The sequence below is a fragment of the Rhynchophorus ferrugineus genome, unplaced genomic scaffold (assembly GCF_030347505.1).
Source record: "Rhynchophorus ferrugineus isolate W39M unplaced genomic scaffold, kcgeb_rfMv2 rfM3, whole genome shotgun sequence".
Classification (NCBI taxonomy): Eukaryota; Metazoa; Arthropoda; class Insecta; order Coleoptera; family Curculionidae; genus Rhynchophorus; species Rhynchophorus ferrugineus.
The window spans coordinates 74,246,059-74,263,910 of NW_027472582.1; the positions used below are offsets into that span (position 1 = coordinate 74,246,059).

Below are 17,852 nucleotides of genomic sequence, written 5' to 3' on the forward strand. Positions count from 1 at the left end.
ATCGAAAATTGTCCGAAATTTCTATTTATAGTAAATTGAGTCATAAATAAAAGCAAAAGCTAGAATTACTTTTGGAATATATTTTAATCGGTGTTGTTACATTTTTTACTTTATTGAAATTTCATGCATGGATGGTCATAGTTTTTTCAATATATATATATATTTCCACTAAGTAGTTTATGAACATAAAGACGGAGGCGTTATATTTGAATTCCTTTGCAGTTTGTTCTTTGTTATGGTCTGCATTTTTAGTACTATATCAGTTTTTTGTGCGTTTCAAATTGTTGATTTTAAACACGAAGGACTATGTCTGTCCAATAACCACCATTTATATATTTTTATAAACATAAATTAATTTTTACTGACTTGAATTGAAAGTGAAGTTTTTCAACTTTCAATTCCAATAGCAATATCCTTAGCGAAATTTTCTTCTCAAGGAAATACGGGTAGGTTTGGTTTGTTTGCGCCTTCACTCTACTAACCAATCCAAATACGACTTTTTGATTTCCCTGTAGTCTCATATTACTAGGACCAAGAGTTAATTCTTATTAATGTCATCTTTTGGTTGCAATTTTTTAACCAAACCTAAATATCCAGTCAAGTTTGTTGTGTTTATTTTTCTGATATGTCTAATTATTCCACTAGTTTATCGATGTCAGAACATGTGATTTTGATGTTAAAACAAAAGCTATCACTATTTATTTTTGCAATTTGTTCGGGTATTACGTTTTGAATGATTCAGTGGCCTTAGACTGTTGCCATCTATTCCAGTGCACTGTTCAAATAAAACTTAATAATTAACGTTACCGAGAAATCAATATTTATTTCACTCATTTGATCAATCGTATATTGCAATGTGCAATAATTGATTGATTTATTATCTACTGATAACGTAACAGTGGTATATCAGTTAAAATATGTTCTGTTTTTAAAATTATCTTAGAATGTTGTAGGTATATTACCCGTGTTTTGAAAATCAAGTTGCCTTTGCAATTTAAATGATATCTACTCTAAAAGATCAGTTCTCTGTTATTCTGATTGTTGTTAAAACATGTTTGACAAGTGGTTTTGTGCAATTTTATTGTTTGACTCGTAATATAAGGTTGCGATGAAAGTAATTTCCGTTTTTCTTAATAGATGACTGCTGTGTCTTTAAATTAATCTGTTGTGTCTTTAAAATGTTCAAGTCACATTGAATCTAACCATGATATTGTGTTCTTATCGAAAAAGCAGTACAAGTTTCCTTCTGAATGCATATTCTTGAAGGGTTAAGGTTTGAAAATACGAAAACATTTCTAGACTAGAATACCTTCTTTAGTATAATATGCTTGCAATATTGCTGACTGATTTATATAATAATGAAGTATCAGTTAATCGATTGTGTTTTAAGGTTATTGCTAAAATATTGCAAACATATCATCTTACGTGAAAAAAAAATCTTTAAAATTAGAAAGTATTTGGAATATTCTGTTTTTATAGTCTTTCAGCTACTGTTTTGATTTGTTACACTTTATCCATTGTTCAGATCTTCTTTTAGTTATTTTTTGTTTCTTTTTTTTTCATCGATAATTTGGTATATACTTGTGCAGTTTTATGATAAAAGTATGTTGAACATTTCCTTATAGTTGTACCATTTTCAACAGTATAATACAAAATGAGCTTCTGAAAATGTCAGACAAGATTGTTTAGTTATCACAATAAACTATATGCTGTTCAAGACGTGACGCATCTTCCCGGGTTCCTTCATTGATCATCATTTAAATTTGAATCGAATCTGAAATAATTGATGATTGAAATTGGTTTGATCAAAATATGTGTTAATTGCGTCAAAGTAATAGTCATTTATCAGTCATAACAACTGAAAGACCTAACTAATTTCTTGTTAATTTCACAGGTTAACAATTCCAAAATCACCTTGGACGACTTCCGCAAGCGCTTCCACCTTCTGAAGAGGGTGATAGTCATCTCCAAGAACGGGTGCATACGCCTGTTCCACCATTCGTTCGCCGAATGGTTGCTGGACATCAAGCACTGCACCCAGAAGTACCTATGCAACATATTCCATGGGCACTGCGTCCTGGCCATGTACTACACGCTGCATGCCTCGGCGCTCAACAACCAGGAGATCTACGATTACGCGTTCCATCTGACCAGGATGGAGCAGTTTCTGAGCGAGAAGCCAGGCCAGAAGTATCCCACGCTGATGTACCGGCTGACGCAGGAGCGCGGCGGCCCCGGTTCCGGGAACTCGCTGGAGAAGACGTCCACGGAGATCTACGCGGACCTGAAGGCGCTCCAGGTGAGGATGATGCACGATCGAGCGGTAAGACGTTTGTTTGGTTATGTCGTAAGGTTTCATCGAGTTGACAAGAAAATATTTGCGGTTTTGCAACCATAAATCATATCACATCATAAATTATCATGAAAAGTGGACAACTTCCACCCAAAGTATGAAAAAAGTGTCCCGAAACAAAGCAATGGCAAGGTTTTTTGAAGAAAGTTGGTTGAGAAGCAGACTTAATATCGAGGATGATTTTTGATGCTTTTGTTTCTTGAGCTGGTATTATCTTTGTGGGTCATCTAATGTAACGTCCGTTTAGATGCATTCTGAACGAGAATATTCTTTCCATATTTACATTGTAGTAAAACAAATGAGATAAAATGAAGTGCCATCGGTATTGCAGACGTGCGTACTATAAATCCAAGTATTAAGTAAATATCTCGGAACGATGCAGGTTTAGGGACAAATATTTTCCGTCAAACAAACCGGCTGTGTACCTTTTTTATTATGCTGTCATAAAGATGTTAAACAATGTTTATCCAGTAACCGTTAATCCGACAAAGAGCTTATTTAAAATCACTGATAGCGTTGTACATGGTATCTGATATTAGGTGCATGGTTATATATTTATTTGTTTATTCGTATTATTTTCTGACAAATTCAAAAATATAATTATTATCAGTCAATCATCATTTTTACAAACGACATTTGGCAGTATATAGGAACGACTATATATCAATAGATTTACGAGGAGTGCTGTATTTATCCCAAGGCCTTATTCCGACTCTTTGTGAGGAAGAAATTGACTTCAGCAAAATACAAATTAAAAACACGGATTATATACGTGATATATTGATATTTTATATGTAACTTCGGTATTTTAACACCTATTTAGGGACGGATAATCTTGGTTGACCATCAAACGCGACTTATTAAGACGTCTATTTGCATATATATTCAAGCTTTGTTTATTTGTATTGGTACCATTGAAATAAATTTAGGACTATGGTGTCGACGTACTTTAACAATGCGGCGTTGAATAGTACTATTTCTTTGTAAAAACCAAGTAACCGAGAACATGTTTATGATTTAGATCAGTTTCAGTTTTTTTGTGAAAATCTAATTTTTTGTTTTATTTCTTTACACAGGCTTAAGTCTACTCACACTATAATAAAGTAACAGTTATTTAAACATATTTACAAACTAACAGATGGTTCATAATGTAAATATGCAAGACTATGTAGTATCTAAGCAATGAAGGGGTTTTCCCTCATATCAAATGTCGAGACAAATAGCTTTATGAAATATGATTTAACTAAAAACCGAAATTATTTTCTTGCCAATCAAACGAATGAACAGTTTAATTGCGAATTCTAAGTAAAAGGACAAGGAACGGAATTATTCTGAGTAGATTTTTTAAACATTCACCATAATCTTCTTTTAACCATGTACTCTTTCTGAGTTATAGAACAACCCTCGCTACATTTTCCATGTTAATTATTTGATAAATATTACTTTATTGATTCTCTATCGAAGGAATTGACGAAAACCTACGAGAAAGAATTGACTTTCGACCTGGACAACATCGACGGCCTCGACACGAGCTTCGTGGACACCGAAACCAGCCAGAACAATTTGGACGAGGGTAATATCGAGGCCCGTTTCGAAAACATCAACCTAAAGAGTCCCTCATCGGATAAGAACCCTATCTACGCCGAGGTCAACAAACCGAAGAAGCATTTGAACCAGGTATGCGTTTAAGACGAATATAAATACATTAATGAACACCCTGTTTGTAGACCCCTCAGAACATCGAAGCAATCGATCCATTGCTGACCACCAGTTGCGAGAATAACTTGTTGGTGGCCGAGAACACGACCACCGCTTCATCCCTTAACAACACGGCCACTTCGTGCACTCTCCTCGACGGACCTCTCTCCAATAAGATGGTGGTCCATCCAGCTTTGGATACGCACACCCTAACGGTGCTGTGGCTAATATGCAGTGGTTGTCAGGTGGAGGAATGTCTTCTGGAAGGTAACGAAACTGCTGGCGTGAATTTCGGCGCCTGTTTACCGACGGACCAGAAGGTGTTACGTCTCCTTCTGGAGGCTGGAGCCGTGGAACAGCAGGATGTCGGAGAAGGAGAGTATGGTAGTCAGGTAAATTATTTTCTATGGTATATGGCTTGCTTATCTTTATAATATATCTTACATGTTTTCTAGTTTTTGGAATTAAAATATTTATGTCACTAGGTAGTTGAATGTCCACAAGATGTGTTTAGCATTAAATTCTTAGAAGAACTTCTACAGGAAACTTGTGGAAAATGTGTTAAAATATACAATATATCTTTATTTTGTCATATCGTCTACTATTCCATTGATTTTATATACAGATATTTTTTTAACGGGTCATTTGCAAAGTCTCCGGCCTGACACATAGACGGTGCTACTAGAATTAAATCCATACGTTTTTTTAGTTAGCCCTAACTCTCAAAAGATGCGTGTATAAATTTAACAGCTGTCGGATCATTAGTTTGTGAATCCGAGTGGACTGCACACGATGAATCCGCTCCAAAACGTGGGAAAACGCAACAGTCAGTTGGCAAGGTTATGGCGTCTGTAATTTGGGAAGCGCATGGAATAATTTTCATTGAGTACCTTGAAAGTGGAAGGACCATCAACAGCGACTTTTACATGGCATTATTGGACCGTTTGAAGAACGAAGTCGTAGAAAAACGGTCGCATTTGAAGAAAAAGAAAGTGCTGCATCATCAAGTCAATGCAGCCCCGTGCCACAAGTCAGTGAAAACGATGACAAAAATGCATAAAATGATCTTCGTATTGCTACCTCATCCACCATATTTTCCAAATCTGGCCCTCAGCGACTATTTCCTGTTCTCAGGAAATATCAAATTTGCCAAAAAAACGTGTTTTACTATGGTAGGCCGGGGACTTTTCAATTGACCTGTTAGTTGATGATGCTATTCATATTGGATCCTTAGCAAAGATGCTTCTTGAAATATATAGTGTTTTCATTATTATCATATGTTCCTAAGGTGTTATGTGTATTAGATCTTTAATATAAAGTTTTGATGAAACTTTCAAATGGGATTTCAAGAATGGAGTCTGACCTCATGTCCCCTTGTAGGAAATTAGTCCTGTAGTATCTCAATGTACCTACAATACTTCTGAGGACTTTCTTCTGGAAAACTTGTATTATATTTATATTAGTTTTCGCGGAACATCTCCATAATTGAATTCCGTATGCCCATACAGACAGATTTCAATACTTGTTGGTATAACAGCAATTTAATTAACCAATACATTTTTCTATATTTAAACTCCAGAACTTTTTTTTTCATTTTTACATGTTCCTTCCAGCAAGGTTTTGCATCAAGATTCGTTCCGAAATACTTGTTACATGGAATGATATTATTTATTGTTGTTGTTTAATATTATTATTGCTTGTGCAGTCTGAATATACATGAACTGCATATGGACAAGGCTATCATGCCATACCTTATCGAAGGCTTGTGCCACATCTAAGAATATAGCTGAACATAACTTTTTAACCTCATATTCATTATTGAAATATATGATATGTTATATTTTCATATTACTTACTATTCGATTAACTAATATTAGCTGGAAGGGGGATTACCAAGATATTTATGGATCTTTAAAGGAAACTGTTATTGGTCATCAAAGTAAAAATCTTTCTAAGATAATTATTGAAATATACAGTAGCTTTGTTACGTTATTAGTGGCTATGTTTGATTAATTTTATATTTAGGTATTCGTCAAACACTCGTACATACATCGATTTGTTTTGTTTTTCAATAATCCAATGTTTTCTACATCAAACATTTTGTATACCTTCCCAAACGCTAATGTAAACACAATCAAAAAAGTAAACCATGTTTTACAAGTTCCCAAAACCAGAACCACGCACAAAAATCCGTTAGAAAATGTTTATTAATTTTCACCGAGTCGTATAGCGTCGAATCATGTGCCGTTTTTCTTGTGTATTTATAGAAACCGTGAGTTTTTGCAAAATCTAGTTACCCTTTCCTCCCTAATTATTTCTAATAGAGTTAATTAGTGTTTCTAATCTAAAGAATAATAGTACCACGTATAAAATTATTGTAAAATTATTGCTAGCGTTACCAGCCAACGTTAATTAGGTCAATTAGAGAGCCGTTTATTATCATATTAAAACTAAGCCATAATTAACGTAACACAAAATTTAAAATATACCATCCCGGTTGGCCGTTGATTGATTTTTTTTTTGACGAGAATGAAACAGATTTTCGGTTGTCGCTTTCGACAGTCTCTTGTTTCCTTATAAATAACCCGGGAGTCTATTTTTAAGAGATATATAAACATTAATCGAGATGCTCTTATTATGTTATACCATATTAAAGGCGTAAATTATCCGATATCTTAAGCAAACGGGCCTAATTCCGTCGGGTAGCGCGTGGATTGCTGTCGGTCGGTTCTCCGTTGACGGTGGATAAGTGGGTTTTGTGAAATTTCAGATGTCACTGGCGAGCACATCCAGTGAGCCGTCTCCAGAGCCGTTATTCGATCTGCAGGACCTCCACGGACAGGCTGCGCTACACGTGGCCGCCAGATTAGGCCAAGCTCAAGTTGTGAAGGTATGTTTGACACGTTTTCGTTACTGGATATTCTTGCGTTCAGGTCCAACGTAATGTTAGAGCGTTGGTGATGGGATAAAAGTGAACGGAAAACCGTTAATTTATATAGGGTGTTTTTAGGGTCGTGGAATTTTCAATCTAAAGAAATAAGGGTAAATGCCATTTTATACATGTCTTAGGTGAAGTAGCCCATTTAAAAAAAGGTTCGAATATTTTGTATAGTTTCGAACAAACCATGGGGGGAGGCAACTTATATATTATGGGATCGGCTTGGTGTGGTATAATAACCTAATGAATTCTAATATTTAATAATAAAACCTAATATAATTCGATGCATTTGAGTCGTTTTATTCTTCGGCATGACAACGCTCGACCTTGCAACGTTGCAAAACCGGTAGCATTAAAATAGGAAATGCTGCGCCACCCGCCGTATTCTCCAGACCTTGCTCCTTCTGATTACTGCTTGTACTGACGTATGAGTCGTGATTTGTTTGCGTAGCACTTCACTTCTTATAAAGATACCAAAAAATGGGTCGTAAATTGTCTGAAAGATGGGAAAACGTAGCGGCTATCGTTGGACAATAATTTTAACGAAATACACTGTAACCGGTTCGGTTGGTACAGTGGTAAAGGCGACAGTACGGTCCCCCTACTGTTGCGATATTCGTGGGTTCGAATCCTGCTAGGGCATGGTCGTACATTTATGTTTGTGATTGTGTAACATTTGTGGTTGTTCTGAGGCAAGAGTGCAAAATCCGACAAGGAAAATGATCCCAGCCACGCCAGTAACCAGGCTGGGTAAGACGGGATGTCTTTTGGGATGGTAACTCGCCAGTCGGTAGGCTTAGAGGACTGTGGTTTGGAGCCCACGTTAAACTGTAGATCCAGTCCAGATAAACCCTCGTTGGTAAAAAGGATAGATTAAAAATAATTCTTTAAAATAAATTTATAGGCCGATATAAACAAGTTAACCAGTGAGTTGTTTTTTTAAACATGCACTCAGAAAAAAACACTTTTTCTTCATTTTCACCATTTCGTCGTTATTTAACATTGAAAATTGTTTTTGTTTCATTTTAAATACATTATACAAAACGATGATTGATAATTGGCAACGTAAATAGAGGTATTTACACCTGTTAACCGAAAACATTTAGTTTTTTCGCATCTGTATCGTCCTTGTCCGATTGGCTTTGAAATTTTGGCAAGTGTCGGCTGTACGACATGTACTGCAGTTTTTCAAGATCGAAACGTTCTGATTTTAGTTCGGTAATATTTCATGCTCACGAAAGGTCGTTAACAATCGTCTTTATTTTTCAAGCTAACGCCTACTGCGAACAATATATTCGCGACGATATTTCCGAATGAATGAAATAGTTCCCGAACTAAAATAATATGAGGAATGTTGTTTATATAGAGAACCGGAGAGTTCCAATTTATCATTGGTTACAACAACTGTTTGGAAAAAAATCTGGATTGAAAAATGCTATCTGGCAAGATAAAATTGCTAGAGCTGGTTAATTTTAGTTTTGCCGCATAAAATGCGAAGGTGTGCGTGTAGACGTATTTTCAAGGTGTCAAACAACGTAAACCCGATGTTATTCTGGTTTAGTGTCGATTAGTTGAAATTGGATGAAGTTGCCGAACAAGAAAAAATCTTATCATATCACTCTTAGCAGTAACATCAGCAAATAACTGATCGTTTTCGTTACTTGACGACATATCAAACTCTTCTAGACTTTAGTCACGTTACAAGGACGATTTTGAGGTTGTGTCATCAAATCTCACATAGCGCCAACTATTTTTTTTTTATAAACATCATAAAAGAATTTTTACAAGAGTCTAGTTATGGAGAATCTCGGCATGCGCATAAAGATTTGAATTTGCAACGTTGCCAGTTGTTGAAAATTACACGTAAATTTGAAGAATAAAGTAGCTAAGAGAATAAATAATAAGTCAACTAAGCCTAAAATATAATGACTGGTATACAACTGAATCTAATTTGCAAAATTAAAATTGAAAAATGTTATAATAGCTTTTTTAACAATATTCACAAATCGATGATTTATTCATTACTGCCTACCATTTATAATAAAAATATGAACAATAATAATATGAACAGTATATATAATTTTAAAAAAATCTTAACCTTAGAAAACGGAGCTCCTATCAGAATTAGGATTGTTGGATTCTACCTCTCGATTGTTTATAAATGGCAACGTTGCGTCAAATCAAGCGGAAACTACCGTTTACCGAATACCGTAAGTTAGGATTCTCCAAAAATACCCACTTTTTAGATCATAATCATGTTACAATATCAGTTTTGAGGTTATGTAGCAGTTATGTTATAAAATGTCTCATAGCGCCAACTATTTGTTTTTAGAAACATCATATAAGATAATTTTTAGTTTAGGTCACGAACAGGTATTTTTGAGTCAGTTATGTCCTCAAATTTTACATTCATTAGCTGTTTATTTTTATATCAACAACACAAAATAAATGAATGTCTGTTTTCAATTCCTATGGGTATTTCTAGGTTATATTACACATTGTGAAGTTATGTCACGTCAGTTATTATTAAATTTTACACGAAACCAATTATTAACTTTTATAAACAACATAGTTGCAATATTTTTATGTACATCTATCTACGTGTGATAGATGAATTTTGTTTTTCCCTACAATAACTAAACTAATTATGTTGGAGAAACCGTGAAAGTTCAAACACCCGTTCTATGATGTGTAATCTACTATTATATAGAAATCCCATTCAAATTTCCAAAACTGTTCATCATTTAACGCCATTAATACCGACTTGAATTCAATTTTAATTATACGGTACATCCTGAAAATGTTTGTTTCTCTTCACAGAGGAAACAGTCTTAATTTGATTTTTTTTTCGTCGAACAGTTCGTTTGTTTGGAAGCGTTGAAAAAAGACGAACATCAAATAAAATTGATTACGTACCACGAACAACAATTTGAATATTAACCCAGATATTTCGATATGATTTTAGAAAAAAACCATCGAGGAACCACAGATCAATGCGCGAAAAAAGTTTAGAGCGAGTTTAGCCACGCTCTTGTGTCAGGTATAATATCGTTTGTTTGGTGTCCTTTTAATCGAAATATTTCACATTTTCTTAATTACAGTACCTGCTGTTTTTTTTTGCTAGGCAATTAATCAAAATCTTTCATTACAGCTTTAAATAAACGATTATTTAAATTGATTTCACTTTTCGAAATTCAGCCACACTGCCCAACAAAAACAAAAGATATATATTTTCGGTATTGTCATGTTGACATGTCGTCAATGCCTCCTATGATTAGATTTTCTACGTGGAGTTTTTGCGATGTCGATTATAAAGATCGAATTATTTTTGTTTGGGTAATGTTTCAAATAATCAGGTACAAGCACATTTTCACCACTTTTAGGCTTTTTAACTATCACGTAACTAACGGCGGTTTATGCTTCCCAATTAACAAATAGTTTAACTCGCTGTTTACTGTGACCTGATGGTGAATTTAACGAGTGCGATGATGTGTGTGCGTACACTTTAAAACCGGTTTTGAACGAATTTTATTTTATTTTGGACCGAACAGCTGCATTTTGTATTGGATGAATTTATGTAGATGGTAAGAAAGTAATTTCGTTTTTATGTTTTCGCGTCAGTGATATTACATTTTTTGCAAATTTGATGGATCTACGAGATATTTACTGTTAAAATGGCTCACTATAAAAACACAAAGCCAGGCTCGTCGCTGCGTAGTTTGCTTGCAGACGTATTACTGCACTTATGACAGACTTGTGGGTTTTTTTGCCGTTTTCAAGTTTTTGCTGCCATTTTCCTTTAAAAAACCACCAGTTGATGTAAAATGTATTTTCAAAAAATTGGTGGATTTCTGTTTTTTTAGATATCTTAAATATTATATGTTTTACGCAATTTAACATGGATTTTTAATTATTTCATCCCAGAATACTTATGCTTATCTGAGAGGGAAAAGTTTTTGGCACTTTTTCCTGATAATAGTGAAAATTTACCATTATTTGCCATTTTCAAGTTTTTTGTTGTCATTTCTTGAAGAAATTAATGAAAATTACAGAGTTTATATAGAAATTTACGTCGAATCGAATGGTGGTATAATAATTTCTATGCAACCTTTAGTATTTAAGTTATACAATGAAAAGTGCATTTTCAAAAAATTAATAGATATCTGTTTTTGACATATATCTTAAGATACAAGTTACAGAGAAATTTATGCCGAATGCAATGGTGGTAATGGTGGTATAATAATTTCTATGCAAATTTAAGTTTTTAAGCTATAACAATGACACCTATTTTCAAAAAATTGTAGATATCTGTTTTTAGACAGATATCTCTTTTTCCATTTTTTAAATATTTTTTTCCATATTTAGGGTTTTGTCGTTTTCAAGGTTTTGCTGCCATTTCTTTTGATATGTTCACAGGTTAATAAAAATTACAGCGATTAAAAATAATTTTACTTTGAATCGGATAGAAACATATTTTTAAAAAAATTCTCTTGACGTCTCATATATTAAAAATTCAAACAAAACTTCTAGGAAGTTTGGCAACAGATAATTTTGTTACACTCAGTGAAAATATGTAAAATGGATGCTCCCACCACCTGTCAAATGACGCGTAACTTTATTGAAATTTGTATCTCAAAAAAATTCCTTCACTTCACGTTATAAAATCGAAATTACTTTCTTACTAGTGCGACGAACATACTAAATCCAGACGTTTTACTGCAGCAATTTCCATTCTTGTCTCGTTCATATGTTTAATTTTGTTTCCAGTATTTTATAAATAACTTTTTAACTTATACGATTCCGAAGCCATTAACTTTTATTACCGATACACATATTCTCGCTGGACCCGACAATTTATTATAATTATATTTAGAAAAAATCTAACGCGCTCTTCTAGTATCAGTTGACGTGACTAAGGATTACACTCTGTTTACACACTAAAAATAGACGGTCCATTCATTGGAAATTTAAACGAGTTTGTTTTTGCACACTGCTGAAGGATAATCATCGTTTCCATGAAATAATATTGTTTAACTTGTACTAGGTGTTATTAGAATCGGGTGCCAACGCCGACCAAGCCGATATAGACGGATGGACCCCCTTGAGGGCTGCTGCGTGGGGAGGTCATACCGAGGTAAGGTCCTCATAGAGGTAGAGGCTTTTTCTCTTTACTGATCTGACTTTACGGCGTTAGGTCGTGGAGATGCTGGTTCGTCATGGGTGTGCCCTGGATAGTGTCGATGCGGAGAACCGGACAGCACTGAGAGCTGCGGCGTGGAGTGGTCACGAGGAGATTGTTAAAATACTCTTGCAGAACGGAGCCAATGTTAATTTGACTGATCACGAAGTGAGTATTAACATATTTATCATTCTCATTAACATATTTCTCAGTCAGGACACGTCATCTCTTCATTTAGTGTTATGTATGATATGGTAACATTATATGAGAAGATAAATCTTGTATAAATATACTCAATGCATTAATATATTTTTATTGGAAAATCAATTGTCATTAAATGGGACAACTTTTTACCATCAATCTAAAACTGATGAAGCTCTAAAGAGACATGTCTCGAAGATCATATAAATATTTAACTGATGGATTTATACTAGCTATTTGAAGGTTTGTATTATGCTTTTCTGATGAAAACAATCTTCATTATATCGCTTTTATTGACCACAAAACATTATCTTAAAAAAGTTTTAAATAGAATTTTTTAGCTACATTGTGCTATTTATTCTTCTGTTCTTATATCATATTTGCGGAAACTTGATATTGTGAGGAAACATTATCATCATGATTTATTTTACATCAAGCCCGAGTTTATATTACAAAATTGGAACTTCTTGTATATTGATGCCATATCTTCCTTCTTAAATGCACCGAATACCAATAAATAGCTAGCTGAATACAAGTTTGGTGTTTCTGTCTTTGTACAGAGAAATATTGGCATAAAATAGGCATGATGAACATTCAAGCTGGGGATCCTCTTATGCCTCACTATATTTTTATAAGTTCCTCAAGGATCAAAGCATAATTATAAGCTGCATTGTACTATTTTTTCTTGTGCCCTTATATCATATTTGAGAAAACTTGATATTGTAAGGAAACTCTAACAATATGAGTTGTTTCACGTTAAGCCCCAGTTTTTATTATGTAATTGGAATCCCTTGTATGTTGATGCCATTTTTCCTTCTTAAAAGTACCGAGTACTTAGTTATTCTTTAATAGCTAGATCGTTGCTGCACTTTATACTTACATTCTAACAAATAGTTAGCTGAATATAACTTTAGTGTTTCTGACTTTCTCCTCCTTCAAGATCTATTGTCTTAGGTATCTTTGAATTAATTTTTCACTGCTATTGTTTTGGATATTTTAACACACACTACACAATTAAATGTCTATTTTCTCTTATTTAATAAAAATATTATGATATCTACTAGAATTGTGGATTCTCATATAATGGAAAAGTTGCTACAATGAAATAATCATCGAAAAGACTTTAATTCAGTAAATTATCATACTACATAATGAAAATTGCATGATACTATAAATGTTAATTTTTAAAATCATAGTAGTGATAAAATCAGGTTGGCTTTGTCCCGACTATGCGCGAAGCGCATTTTCGTCCTCCATATACTATACAACTATACTAGTGTAGATTATATGCAACCATATATACCATATGGGCGCCGCTACCCAATTATTTTTTATTTACAACAATAATTAAATGAAAAACACTACAATCACGTGAATATTCATTTTCAGGGCCGGACAGCTTTGATCGCCGCCGCTTACATGGGACACAGCGAGATCGTCGACCACCTACTAGATTACGGTGCGGATATCAATCACGCAGACGCCGATGGTCGTACCGCCCTCTCCGTCGCGGCCCTCTGCGCGCCCCGAACTCCAGGTAGAAGTGGTAAAATTCGAATTAGATCCCGCGTCATTAATAATGAATCTGTTGTATAATCGCGCGATAATACAACCGTTTATTATCCGTGACCTTCTCGCCGCTAATATTTGTTCTGATGTTGTGTCTTGTTCCTAACAGGTGTCAGTGTGGTGTCCACGCTTTTGGAACGGGGCGCCACGGTCGATCACAAGGATAAGGAAGGAATGACCCCGCTGCTGGTGGCGTCTTTCGAGGGTCACAAGTAAGTTTCCTGCGAAACCGCCTCAGATATCTGATTAATGTGCGTTATTCCTTAGGGATGTGTGCGAATTGCTGTTGGAAAACGAGGCCGACGTTGATCATTGCGATCACAGCGGACGCAGTCCTTTGTGGGCCGCAGCGAGCATGGGACACGCCCCCGTAGTAGCGTTGCTACTGTTCTGGGGATGTTGCATCGATTCAATGGATTCGGAGGGTCGTACAGTGCTGTCAGTGGCAGCAGCGCAAGGTAAGTCAGTTTTTTATTGAAAAAGATCCTGATGCCATATATATATCTCCGCCTCAAATAAACTACAAATACTCATTATAAAATCGTTAAGAGATAACATCTAAGCCCACAGTAGCCTCCTACCCTCCCTACCTTGCTTCGGCGTAAGGATGATTCCTCCTGGTTAGAATTCACTCTCTTAATACAGTACATTTTCTTTGTCAAAGAAGGTGTAGAGACGATAACAGCATTCTTTCTTCATTAAAGTTCAAGTGTGTAATTAGACATACTTACACTTACAATCACAAATTCAACAAACATACAGGCTCCATCCAAAAAACAGTAAGACTGCTTTTTTTCACAATTTTTATATTTGCCTAAATAATTTTTGACAATGTATGTCAACATAACACTACCAATCACTGAAGGCGCTCTGGAATATTCTTTAGTTTTATGGAAAAGTTTAAGCACTCAGGAAAAAAAACAGTGCTAATACTTTCTGGACGGACCCTGTATATAATTAATATTTTTTGCTAGACTAAAGGCGTCTTTAGAAACATTTCGAAATTCCGGACTTCTCTTCTTGAAACAAGGACGTGACGTAAAGATATATTGGATAAAATATTGAAGACATTTCTGCTTTATGACAAAATTTCTAATAATTAATTGAGACATATTTGGTTAAAGGTTGCGTTGAAGTTGTGCGACAACTTCTGGACAGAGGATTGGACGAACAACACAGAGACAATTCCGGATGGACCCCTCTACATTATTCTGCGTTCGAAGGTATTTTCAACAACTAAGTTTGTTAAATAAATCTGATTCTTAACATCTACCGATTTATGTTTTGTTATTTATAGGTCATCTGGATGTTTGTGAAGCGCTCTTGGAAGCCGGTGCCAGGTTGGACGAAACCGACAACGAAGGCAAGGCGCCCCTGGCTCTAGCCGCTCAGGGAGGTCACACCGCCCTGGTGAATCTGTTCATCGACAAGTACAACGCGCCAGTGGATCAGAGACCCCACGACGGGAAAACCGCCCTGAGACTGGCCGCTCTCGAAGGTCACTACGACATAGTACAAATCCTGCTCTCCAACGGGGCGGACATCGATTCGAAGGACGCGGACGGCAGGAGTACCTTGTACGTCTTGGCGTTGGACAACCGGCTGGCCATGTCCAAGTATTTCCTGCAACAAGGCGCGGACGTGGAGACCCGTGATTTAGAGGTTCGTGGAAGATTTTAACCGATAACAGTTTCCTCAGTGGCGGCTAGTGCATAAGTGCTGCAGAAGCACCCAAAAACTAAAAAAGTTCCTAAAAAATAATTATGGAATCTCATTAAAATACTAAAATATTTTCTATTATTTACCAAAAAGCAAATCCCACTTAGAATTCGCCAATTCTTGTAATAAATTATAAAAAAACTGCCGTGGAAGTACGAGCCACGGAAGCAACGCGAACCAGTGGAATAATCTACCATCGATAGGTTACCGGCTCATGCTATCGCTATTATTTATCTGACCAACACGAACGTGCTCTGCGAGCTCCTTCCTTGCGATATCTGTTATCTGTATCGGAATTTTACGCGACTTTTGGCCAGTTAATAATAACAATATTAATAACTGTAACTATGGAAGTGTAAATTGTAAGTGGTATTCTAAGCCGGGAAAATAATGTTTATTTAAAATATGCTTACTTTTTGTTTATCCCCGAAATAGACAATTCTAGTGACAAAGTGATTACCAAATTTGCTAACAGAAAAGAACCTGGGATAGACTTAATTTATAAAAAATATATAATTTTTTTTACAAAAAATTCCTTTTTTGCCTTAAAATTTTCATCAGGAGCCGCCATTGAGTTTCCTAATTACCCTTCACGTTTTTGCAGGGTCGAACTCCTCTTCACGTATCGGCGTGGCAAGGACACACCGAGATGGTAAGCCTCCTGTTGACCTACGGAAAAGCTCAAGTGGACGCGTGCGACTTGGAGAACAGGACAGCACTGCATTCAGCCAGTTGGCAAGGTCATAGCGATATCGTGAAGATTCTACTAGAATTCGGAGCTCAGCCCGATCACACCTGCAATCAAGGAGCCACAGCTCTCGGTAAATTTTTTAAAAAACATTTTGTGTAGCCTTTACTATCAGATATTAATGTTTAGGCATAGCCGCTCAAGAAGGCCATGAGCAATGTGTGGTGGCTTTGCTGGAACACGGCGCTGATCCGAATCATTCTGATGCGTGCGGTCGAAATGCTCTGAGAGTTGCAGCCAAATCGGGACACAGAGGTGTGGTTAGACTCCTGGAGGAATATAGTGCACGAGCGCACAAGATGGCAGCGCATACAAGCAGTAGTGCCAATTCGATTGCATCCAGTATGTATTAATTTTATGTTTTATGTCTTGACATTGACAAAATCTTAAAAACTTTTAATCCGTGTGACACATTATTTATGATTCTTACAATCTCATTATCGTTGCCATGTCAGAAGTTCACGATTTGATTTCTATCTCAAAGAACCTTTATCATTCAATTATAGAACTAATATTATAACGACACCGTAAGAGTCTCCAAAATAAATGTTATGAAGAACTTTCTATCGAAATTCCGAATATCGAAGTAGTGGCATTTCAGGACAATAACATTTTAATAAAGATTTTTTACATAAAATAATTTTACGAGGTGTATTCAAATAGTATCGAATCTTCAGTGTAGGTGTAGGCGGATATTTATGCTCATTTTTTATTTTTTTTCCGCCCGTAACGAGTGAAAATGTTAACGAAATGACGAGTATTCGTTTGTATGATTCAACACGCGTGAATGAAAACATAAATTGAAACATCAGCTTTTAAGATAACTAACATGACAGATAACTGTCATGAACAACGGGAAGCTAGACTCTCAACAAACCAGAAGTGATCTGTAATCTGTAAGCAGCGTCCATTCTACCTATTTAATTGAGTCTTTTCTCGTTAAAAAGCTCCCTACTCACCTGTCGTTGCTCCGTCTAACTTTTGACTGGTTCGCAAGGTTGACCCGAAAAAAAAAACATGCGGAATATTATGAAATGATTTCGCTCTATTCCAAAAACTATATTCTGAGGGTGTTTTTAACAATGACAAAAAAGTTGGAAGAGGATTAGAATTTGAGATTTCTAAATCAATGCATGTGGTTTTTATAAATTAAATATTCCATACTTTTTGAATATACCCCATATATTTAGATGGATAATTTAAAAATAATAACGATAATAGAAACATATTTAACGGAGAAAAATATCGGTATTTCGATATATTTTTAAAAAATACACGCGTATCAAACTTTTTTTCTGCTCCAATCGTGCATTTCCACTCAATATTTACTTGTTTGGGGGGGGGGTCTTTGCAACTGAAAGCTCGATACTCTAAAGCTCTATGAAAAAATATCGATATATCGGCGATTAATATCGATATTTTTTAACATTCCTACTACAAAATACCA

General features: G+C 35.4%; 1 protein-coding gene across 7 annotated transcripts in view; it reads left to right on the top strand.

The window, feature by feature from the left end:
• LOC143192364 (uncharacterized) overlaps positions 1-17,852 on the top strand; it is a 28,782-nt gene that overhangs the window by 7,932 nt on the left and 2,998 nt on the right. Inside the window, exons 3-16 of one of the 7 annotated variants that reach the window (XM_076397658.1) lie at positions 1,895-2,323; positions 3,818-4,030; positions 4,081-4,443; positions 6,822-6,941; positions 9,955-10,029; positions 12,034-12,123; positions 12,184-12,336; positions 13,759-13,915; positions 14,048-14,150; positions 14,206-14,396; positions 15,063-15,161; positions 15,236-15,600; positions 16,262-16,478; positions 16,535-16,747. In XM_076397658.1, coding sequence (XP_076253773.1) covers positions 1,895-2,323; positions 3,818-4,030; positions 4,081-4,443; positions 6,822-6,941; positions 9,955-10,029; positions 12,034-12,123; positions 12,184-12,336; positions 13,759-13,915; positions 14,048-14,150; positions 14,206-14,396; positions 15,063-15,161; positions 15,236-15,600; positions 16,262-16,478; positions 16,535-16,747 — 2,788 coding nt within the window. The remainder of the gene's footprint in view (positions 1-1,894; positions 2,324-3,817; positions 4,031-4,080; positions 4,444-6,821; positions 6,942-9,954; positions 10,030-12,033; positions 12,124-12,183; positions 12,337-13,758; positions 13,916-14,047; positions 14,151-14,205; positions 14,397-15,062; positions 15,162-15,235; positions 15,601-16,261; positions 16,479-16,534; positions 16,748-17,852) is intronic. The other 6 variants (XM_076397659.1, XM_076397660.1, XM_076397661.1 and 3 more) reach the window with 6 other exon arrangements.